This window comes from Galeopterus variegatus, unplaced genomic scaffold (assembly GCF_000696425.1).
Source record: "Galeopterus variegatus unplaced genomic scaffold, G_variegatus-3.0.2 Scaffold1207, whole genome shotgun sequence".
In the NCBI taxonomy this organism is placed as follows: domain Eukaryota; kingdom Metazoa; phylum Chordata; class Mammalia; order Dermoptera; family Cynocephalidae; genus Galeopterus; species Galeopterus variegatus.
Genome location: NW_007727318.1, coordinates 395,170 through 405,662, shown reverse-complemented (window position 1 = coordinate 405,662; position 10,493 = coordinate 395,170). Strand labels below are relative to the sequence as shown.

General features: G+C 37.9%; 1 protein-coding gene across 1 annotated transcript in view; it reads left to right on the top strand.

The window, feature by feature from the left end:
* The window catches only part of EYA3 (EYA transcriptional coactivator and phosphatase 3), a gene marked incomplete at its 5' end in the record, with an annotated part of 28,895 nt that extends 18,766 nt beyond the window's left edge, over positions 1-10,129 (top strand). Inside the window, 4 exons of the mRNA XM_008575574.1 lie at positions 1,379-1,493; positions 2,554-2,675; positions 7,796-7,896; positions 9,916-10,129. Of these exons, the coding sequence (XP_008573796.1) occupies positions 1,379-1,493; positions 2,554-2,675; positions 7,796-7,896; positions 9,916-9,996 (419 nt within the window). The remainder of the gene's footprint in view (positions 1-1,378; positions 1,494-2,553; positions 2,676-7,795; positions 7,897-9,915) is intronic.
* Between the last annotated feature and the right edge of the window lie 364 nt (positions 10,130-10,493).

Genomic DNA, 10,493 nt, shown 5'->3' with positions numbered 1-10,493 from the left:
GAGGGTTGCGATCCCGTTGCCGGTCCCGGTCCGGTGCGGGCGCGACACTGAGGGTTGCGATCCGTTGCCGGACACGGAAAAAAAAAAAAAAAAAAAAAAGATTAATTTGGTTCATTCCTGTTATAGCCCTCTAATACCAGATAAAACTTATGGGCTTCTAGATTTTGGAAATTGAATTTACTTTTTTCAGCTTCCCATTTTTATATTATTTCTCATGATTCAGTCTCAGTACTTTTTATTTTATCAGCTCCCAAGTCTTTTTACTTTTCCTCTCTCACAAACAATTAGCCTTTCTTTTGTTAGTTTTAATACAACTTAAGTCTCTGATCCTTTCCCTGCCCAGTGCCTGGACCTGGTTTCCTGCTAGTAATGCAACCCTCTGTGAGAATCCTATCAACCTAGTTTGGGGTACAGATTAAAAGTAATATCCACCTGTTTGTATAATATGAATTAACAAAAATTCCACATCATATATTAGTTAAGTATATTACATATAGGTATTGGTTTTGTTGTTTTATTTTATCCAAAATGTTAAAAGAGTCATCTGATTCTAGGCTTGCATTGTGAAACCACCAATCAGAAAACAAATTATACTCACAGTTCTCCTCCTCACAGAAATGCCTTCTGCTTTTAGAGTATTGCTAATAGAATACAGGATTTTTTTTTAACCTTCACTACAGAAAATTCAGAGCAAAATTTATTGTCTGAATACTATATCTCAAGTGTCTGACAACATGCTCCCATTGTATGAGTTCTGTTTTGTTTTGTGCTTAATTGTCTAGTTTTAGGCAGTGTTTTAGTCTCTTATCAGCTGCAGTTGTTTCAGAAGTAAGTACACTACAGAGAGTTGGTCAGTTCAACCTGGAATCTCAGGTTGATGTGTTCTGGCACAAGTAGAAGTGCAGTCACCATGGGACTTGTGTATGGTAGTGGAAAGTCTTCCTGAGACCAGAAACTTGCTATGTAATCTTAGCAGGCCTCTTTTCTCCTTGGACTTTGGTTTCTTTAGGAAGAGATTAGAAATGCTGAGGACTCTTCCAGCTATAACATTCTTTTTTTTGCTCTTTGGTTCTTGATGTCCATGTTCTAAAGCAGTGCTACTCAAAGTCTGCCAGTCTGCCAGTTACGTTACTGGATAATGATGAAAGAAGGAGCTTGCACCAGAATCTAATCGTAGTGTTTCTATCAGCTGAATTTTTTTGCCCCTGTAGCAAAACATTCTGATGAAAAATGTCAAAGTGACATTTTGAGTAGCACTACTCAGCTCAGTAAACTATTTCAGTGACTCACTATTCTAAATTGAGTATAGATATTGCTTTCTCAGTATCAGCAAGTATATGTCATCAAATGATAAATGTGTCTGCTTTTATTTCCAAAGGCCTCCTCAGTCCTCAGAGAAAGGAAGCACTGCAGAGATTAAGAGCAGAAATAGAAGTTTTAACAGATTCCTGGTTAGGAACTGCATTAAAGTCCTTACTTCTCATCCAGTCCAGGTATGGAAATGATTCTTTTAGGTCTTATCTTCTCAGAGACACACTCTTTCCTACCCCGGTTCAGGACAGGTCATTCCCTAAAATAAGGTTTGGGATAGGGGTGAAAGGAATTTAAATGATACAGGGAAGTATTTAGGTTAGGTGGGAGGCAAGTTCTATTTATATTAGCAGCACATCTTAGAGTTCTAAGAGAATATTTATTTATGAAACCCTTTTTCTTTTTTCTTACTTTTTGCTCACAAAATTAAAACTTAGTAAACAATAATCTCCAGCCCAGAAGTTGGGCTCGGTGACATCAAAGAATCCATGTAGTACCATATCACAAATATTCTTAAATACATGAAGCTCCAAGAATGTACCCAAACCCACTGAAGAAGGCAAGATTCAAAAGAAAATGGGTACAGTAAGCAGATTAAGGAGATTTCATCCTGAAGTTTAGACTAGGAATAAGTGCAGCCATATCTGTACCAATACCCTATTGCTCTCTCCCTCAAAGCTGGAATTCCAGATCCATAATCTAGTAGAATAAACAGTAAAACTGACACCAAGGGGTGGATATCTAGTGAAAGTAAAGGGCATGTGAAATTAATGTCTATTCTGTAATCCGTGTTGCTATTGTATGAATAGCACAGAGGACTTAAATCATATCTCATTTATGGCCTGAATTGCATTCAGACAAAATAGTACAGTAACTGAGAGCTCTTTGTTGTTTATTTGTTTTCTAAAGTATGATATCAATGACATGGATTGCGGGTATTTGCCAAGGTGTTGCAGTGAGCTAGAATGGTCAGAAGGGGGGAAAGGCAAGAATAAGTTGCTACTCTGTGTCCACTGAGAGACAAAAAGAGTAGGATCTCTGTATTTTAATATAGAAAATAAATAAACCTGAAGTAATAAGAGTAATAACTGAACATTGGCACTAAACAATATCATACCAGACCCTTTGAGTTTAATCTTTAATAGTTAGATCCTAAAGAGTTAGCCCATTTGAATTCTTGCTCTAAGGTTGGTTTAGTTTCACCTTTTTTTTTTTTTTTTTTTAATTCTTATTCTCTTCTAGAAAGAATTGTGTGAATGTTCTGATCACTACCACCCAGCTCGTTCCAGCTCTGGCCAAGGTTCTCCTATATGGACTAGGAGAAATATTTCCTATTGAAAACATCTATAGTGCTACCAAAATTGGTATGGTTTCTATTCTGTTTCTTATCACTGGCCTTACAGTAAGACTTCCTACTCATGATGCACCTGTTATTTGCCAGCCCTTCTGTTAACACTTTATGTATCTGAGTAAGATCTATAATCCTAACAATAGCCCTCTGATATTTCTGATGAGGCAGTTGAGGCTTAGCAGTTATACAGCTTACTAAAGGCCTTATAGCTAGTAAGTTACATAAACATGCTCTTTTCTTTCATAATATTTGGAAGAACATTATTCTAGGTTAGAAATCTATTTTTGCCTCATTTCAGGTTTCTCTTTTTCTTTTTTTTACAGAGAGTATGTAGTATGATAGAAAAGCAGTAGATTAAAAATCAAGGACTAAACTACATACTTAAAAATGGTTAAAATATTTTAGACCAATTAGAATGGCTACAATCAAAAACAAAATAACAATTGTTAGTGAAGATGTGGAGAAATCGGAACCTTTGTGCACTGTGGAACTGCTATGGAAAACAGTATGATGGTTCCTCAAAAAAATAAAGTAGAACTACCATATGATATAGTAATCCAACTTTTGGGTAAATATCAAAAAGAATTGAGTCTCAGATTCTTGATATACATGCAAATATCCAAAAGCAGGGTTTCAGAGAGATATTTGCACACCCATGCTCATAGCATTATTCACAGTAGCCAAGAGGTAGAAGCAACCCAGATTCCCATCAGTGGATGACTGGATAAACAAAACGTGATATATATATATATATATATATACACACACATACATACACACACACACACACACACACACACACACACACACACACACACACTAAAATATTAGCCTTAAAAGGGAAGGAAATCCTGTCACATGCTACAACATGAACAAATGATGAAGACATTATACCAAGTGAAATAAGATGGTCAGAAAAAGACAAATACTGTCTAATTCCACTTACATGAGGTACTTAGAGTAATCAAATTCTTAGAAACAGAAAGTAGAATGGTGGTTTCCAGGAACCAGGGGAGGGAGGAAATAGGGAGTTGTTCAACAGGGATAGAATTTCAGTTTTGCAAGATCATAAAGTTCTGGAGAGCTGTTGCACAACAGTGTGATACTTAACCACTCCTGAATTGTGCATTTAAAACATGATTAACATGGTAAATTTTGTTATGTGTTTTTTTTTTACCACAATTAAAAGTGTCTTAGGGGCTGGCCTGTGGCTCACTCGGGAGAGTGTGGTGCTGATAACACCAAGGCCAGGGTTCGGATCCCTATATAGAGATGGCCGGTTAGCTCACTGGGTGAGCCTGGTGCTGACAACACCAAGTCAAGAGTTAAGATCCCATTACCAGTCATCTTTTAAAAAAAAAAACAAAAGTGTCTTAAAGGTTAAATTAGTAAATTTTATCTTATTCATATTTTACCACAATTTTTAAAAAGAAAAAAGAAAATAAAAACCAAGGACTAGGATTCAAAGTCCTTGCTCCCTCATTTACTAACCCTTACTGTAGGCAAATTATCTTATCTCTTGAGACTCAGTTTTCTTGTGTAAAATGAGAATCTACCAGGGAACTTGGGAAAATCAAATGAGACTGTGTATACAAAGGTACTTTTTAACCCCTGAAAATGTATTTAAGGGCCGGTCCATGGCTCACTTGGGAGAGAGTCGTGCTGACAACACCAAGTCAAGGGTTGAGATCCCCTTACCGGTCATCTTTTTTTTTTTTTTAATTTAAATGTATTTAATACTGAGTATATGAAATAGTAGGTGCTCAATAAATATTTGCTAAATGAATGAATTAATAATTGGCATTAGGTTTACACAAAACCAGCTTGTGCACCTGAGATGCAGCAGAATGTCTCACTCTAATCCTTATGTGCTGTACATGGTTTGGGGAAAGAGGAGTATGACAACTCTTCCCTTACTCCCATCCCCTTTAGACTATGTGTATGGTCCCTACTTCCTATTGCAGCAAAGGGGAGGGTCCTGGAGTTTAAAGGTTAAGTGTGGTTATTTATTTTTTAATCTACTACATGCCTGTCAATTAACTTTCTTTGTAAAAAACAGATTTAATTTTTTTTTAATATCCCAGGATCTATGGAGGTTATAAATAAGCCCACCAAGTTCTAGTGACACTTTCTTTCTTTCTTTTTTCATTTATTCAACAAATATTTGATGATCTTCTTTTATGTGCTAGGCATTATTCTAGGTACAAGGGATACAGCAGTGAACAAAAAATACAAAAATCCCTGTCCCTAGTGGGAGGAGACAATCAATAAACAAATAAGTAAGTGAAACAAAGTATGTTTAATGGTAATGAGTGCTGTGGATAAAAATCAGGTAGAGAAGGTAGGATTACGTTTTAAATAGCAGTTAGGTAAGACCTCAATGAACAGGTATCTTTTGAGCAAAGATCTAAAGGAGGTGAGGGAGTGAGCCATTAGCATATATCTGCAGAAAAAACTGGCAAGAAGAAGAAACAGAAAGTGGAAAAGGTTGGTGGTATGGTCAAGGAAGAGCAAGGGAGAAAAAATAGTAGGAAATAAGGTCAGAGAGAGAGAGATCAAAGGAGAGGGTAGGGAGATGTTTTAGGGCCTTATGGAATGAAATGTTATAAAGTTGTGAGAAGAGTAACATGATCTGACTTACACTTTAAAAGCATCAGTCTTACTGCTGTGTAGGTCTTGAGAAGGACAGCTGGGAGACAGGTTAGGAGATTATTGTAATAATCCAGCCTGAGATCATGGGTGGCTTGGACCGGGTGGTAGCGGTGGAGGTTGAGAAGTAACCAGCTGCAGTACAGGATTATAGTATGAAGGCAGAGCTGACAGAATTTGCTGATAGTTTGGATATAGGGTTTGAAAGAAAAAGAAGTTAAGGGTGATTCCAGGGATTTGAGCCTAAGCAACTGAAAGTATGAAGATGCCATTCACTAAGATGAAGACTGTGGAAGAATGATTAGGTGTTTAGTTTGGCATGTTGAATTTGAAATAATTATTAGACATCCAAGTGAAGACGTCAAGTAGGCAGTCACATTCTGGAAATCAAGGGAGGAATACTGACTAATTATACAAAATTGAGAGTTTTCATGTATGTATGGTTATTTAAGACTAGATGAGATCATAGAAGTGAGTGCAGATAGAGAATAGAAGTCTAAGAACCAAGTCCTGGGGCCCTTTAATATTTAAATGTTTGGATCATGAGGAAGAATTAGCAAAAGCGTCAGAAGGATTAGCCTCAGACGGAGGGGGGAAAAGGAGAATGGTGTCTTGAAGACAAAGGAGGGAAGGGTGATCAGCTCTTATCAGATGTTGTTGATGGGTCAGATGAGACCTGAGAATTGAAGGTTGTTTTTAGCTACATGAAGGTCATTAAGAACTTTGACATGCAGTTTGAGTGCAGTGATGGTGATGAAACACTAATTAGAATGGTTTTAAGAGAGAATGGGAAGAAAGGAGTTGGAGAAGGCAACTACATGGCAACTCTTTAGAGAGGTTTGTTTAAATAACAAGAAATGAGGTATTAGCTGAAGGAGTATGTGGGCTCAAGAGGATTTTTGAACATAAGAGAAATTATATTAAATGTGTATGCAGATGTTAATGATCCACTAGATGAGGAAAGATGATAATGGTGCCTGCTGCGTGCCAGGCACTGCCAAGGCACTAGGAATACAGCAGTGACAGAATCTTCTGTCCTTATGATAATCGGGTTATCCATGTGGGGGAAAAAAGAATTGTTTTCCTTCTTTATCCAACATGCAAAAATAAATTCCAGGTATGGCTCAGTTGGTTAGAGTGCAATGTTGATAAAACCAAAGTCAAGGGTTTAGATCCCCATACCAGCCAGCTGCCAAAAGAAAAAATAAAACATTCCAGGTATATTAAAAACTTAACATGAAAAGCAAATTTTTAATTTTTAGGAGAAAATATAGAAGAGTATCTGCATGACCTTAAGGTAGGGAAGGATCTCTTTTTTAAAAGAGCCAAAAGTTATTTTAAAGAATAAAAAGATAATTTTGATTGCATGAAGTTTTTAATTTTACCTACAATGAAAGATAACATAAATTGATGAGACAAGCCACAGACTAGGAGAAAATATTTGCAACACATTTAATTGACAATTAGTATACAGAATCTATAAAGAACTCCTGTGAATCAATAAGCAACAAACAATTTTGCCTATAGAAAAAATAGGCAAAAACCTTGAAACAGCCAGTTTGCAGAAAAAGAAAACCAAACTGTCAGTAAACATAGGAAAAATTCCTTAACTTCACCAATTAAGAAAATGAAAATTAAAATGTGATGTATTTCCCACTCATCAGATAGAAATTTTAATCTGACAGTGCCAAGCTTTGTTAAGGTAATGGAGACTCTTACTCTGCAGATGGGACTGAAAATGGATATAACCTTTCTTGGAGAACAGTCTGTTTTTGTTTATGTCTAATAAAGTTGGAGATGTGCATGACCCTGTGATCAAGCAATTCCACTTTTAGATATATATACTTTAGAGCAGGTGTCTGTTTCTGGAAAATAAGGAATTGGAGGGAGACAGCTTTTTGTCTGTTAACTTATTTCTAACAAGAAAGCAGGGCCTTATGTTTTCACTTCTCTTTCCTACCCTAAAACTTTTCCCCTCAGAAATCGTTCATTCATTATGACACAATAGCCAGAGCCTGGATTTGGAGTCCAGGCCCAAAGTCCAAATTCTTACTACTAGCTTGTCTGTGGTCTGCTGCAAGCCGATAAACCTGTGAGTTCCATTGTCATCTGTAAAATAGGGAATGGTATCCATCTGGCTGGATTATTTTGAGAATTAAATGAAGGAATAAATTGAAAAGTGCTTTGCAAGCTGTAAAGTACAAGAGATGGGGAAGAGGGAGGCAGTGGTCACAGCTCTCACACTGCCTGGGCCCCTTAGTCTTCCATTTACACAAATCCCCTCACACTAGGATCTTTGGGACTTCACTGCCAATGTGAAGATTACAGTAAATTGTCGTTGTTGTTGTCACCATCATTGTTTTAATGGTACAATTTCACATTCTTTGGGCAGTGGACCTACTGGGTCTCTAGCACCCTTTTCTTTAATATTGAAAAAAAGATAAGAGAAGAATATCCTAATAGGAAATTTCTTTTTCTCATCAGGTAAGGAGAGCTGCTTTGAGAGAATTGTGTCAAGGTTTGGAAAGAAAGTCACATATGTAGTGATTGGAGATGGACGAGATGAAGAAATTGCAGCCAAACAGGTAACCATGGTGAAGAAAATAGTCTATGTAGTTGTGCATTGAGCAATTAGAAAAATGGTAAAATTATGAAATCTTAGCATTCTGTTGTGCACTTACAGTGTTTTCCCTTCCTTCTCTTCCTCTCCCATTTTTCTTTAAAGAAAAAGAGGGTCATTTTTTTCCCCAAATGGAGTTTTCCCTTATAAGTTGTTAAGCCCTCCCTTCCCCTCTTCCCTGCCACTCAAAAATCTTAAAATCTTTGAACCCTGCTACAGGGACCCCCATTATTAAACCCGAGCTGGACCCCCCATCTTCCATCTTCATCTTAGAAGGCAGTGCCTTCTCAAGAGCATTAGACCTGACTGCAAAAAGGTGACATTCTTACTTTGTTCAGGCTTCAGACTCTCAAAAAACAACAGTACGGTCAATTGGAGTTGTTTCTATAGGGAAAGTTCTTCCTGCTTTTGAACCCTGAAAAGATTGTTCTGATGTTAACCTCATCATTATACAGGCCCCAACTTCAGGTCATCCCTTAATATAAGAAATAGTAGATGAGTCTTGGCTATGGAGTCTAAAATCAAGCAGGTTCATATCCCATCTGTTTATTAGCTGTGTGATTTTGGACAGTTTACTTATCCTCTTTGAGTTTCCTTATCTGCTAAATGGATCTAAAGAATAAAGTTCTTTCCCTTCCTGCCCCAGTTTATTTTCTTCCAGCAACAGTATTTCTTACACTTGGGGGTAACGGGTTGCCAACTAAGACTAACTGCCCTGATTTTCTTCACCCAGTTAACATAGAAACCTTAGCAACTATTAATGGACTATGAGGTTGGTAATGAGTTAGCATTATTACCTCATTATGTTTACATTTGCCACTTTATGTAGCAATTCAAAGACCTTTGTTTTTTCACATTTGTTATCATTCAAGCTTTGATTCTAAAGTGCTTCTTGATGCCCCCTTTGGGGAAGACACTATTGGGTGTAGGCATCAGTGCTTCTCAATGTGAAGAAGAGAGTGGGGGAGAGAAAGAACAACTCAAGTCATTAACAGAGTTGGTGTCTCTAAGCTGATGTCTGTAATCATCTACTGTAGAATATGCTCATTGGAAAATGCTTTATCCAGTTCAACCTCCACCCTATGAGGGATCTTTCTGAGCCTCTCTGACAGAAGACTCTAGTCCTTGCTTGAATAGACACTGATGCCCAGGTAGCCTGTTCCACTGTGGGGTCATCCAGATCGTTAGGGTGTTCCTCCTTGCACTGAATAAAAATTTCTCTAACTTTTACATACTAGTCCTAGTGTAGCGCTCCTGAGCATAATATAACAAGCCCACTTCCTCTTCTGTATATTAATAGCTTTTTAAATATTATGTGTGAGCAGCTGGCTTGGGAAAAAACTAGGCCACATGGCAAAAGAACTGTATCCTAGGACCTCAGTATTCTTAGTGACTTGGAACAAGTTTGAACAAGATTATCAGTAGAGCTAATCTTCAGCTTCATAGAACATGGTTTCCAACACTTGGGTTTATCAAAGCGCTCCTTTAAAATGTGCCTTCCAGAACACCATACAGTATTCTGGACATGATTCTGACCACATAATATAATGTCTTTATTATTATTTCGCAGATCTATATATTCTGCATCTTAGACATGGTCAAGATCTGGGTCTTGTATCTCTGAAATTTAAGGAAGTTGACCATCTGTAAGACAATGTAATCTTTTAGTAATACTGATCTTTTTACCTGGGCTATTTTATTTGCTCCTGAAGACCCTGTATAATAGCTAGAACAGGTATATCTCCCATAAAAGCACAGTTACCACTGAAACCTAATAAAAATCCCTCACATTTGTAAAGTGCCCTATAATGCACAAAGTCCTTATACGTGCAACTTATTTGATCCTTATGACAGCCCTGTGATGTGGGCAGGGGTGGATAGGGTCACCAAGTACCTTGGGGAAAGATCTGTGGAAGAAGGGGTATGGGTACATATAAGTTCCCAAAAGAAGTTGGATTAACCAGCTATACCCCTTCTCTTCCAGCACAACATGCCCTTCTGGAGGATCACAAACCATGGAGACCTAGTATCCCTCCATCAAGCTTTGGAGCTTGATTTTCTCTAAGAACTGGAATGAGGAGCTTCCCCGTTTGCTCCTTTTCCCTCCAGAAGGGAGCTAGAGACCGGAACCAGCTGGGGACTCTCTTGTCTCTGTGGGTCTCTCTCTCTTTCGTTTTCTCCATGGAATACTGGCAAGAACACAATCAGAGAAGAACTGGAATGAGGAGCTTCCCCGTTTGCTCCTTTTCCCTCCAGAAGGGAGCTAGAGACCAGAACCAGCTGGGGACTCTCTTGTCTCTGTGGGTCTCTCTCTCTTTCGTTTTCTCCATGGAATACTGGCAAGAACACAATCAGAACCAACAGCTGCGGTTTTTGCTAAGAGTGAGCCATAGCCTCATGTTCATCCTCGTACAGAAGGAGACAGTTGGATAGAGAGAACAGTAGACTTACTGCAACTACAGTGCTTTTAATTCTTCTGTGTTTTGTTTCAAAAAATGAAGAAAAAGAAAAGGAAATTCCTCGAGCAGAGTTACACTCTTAGTCCATGACCAGATCGAGAAC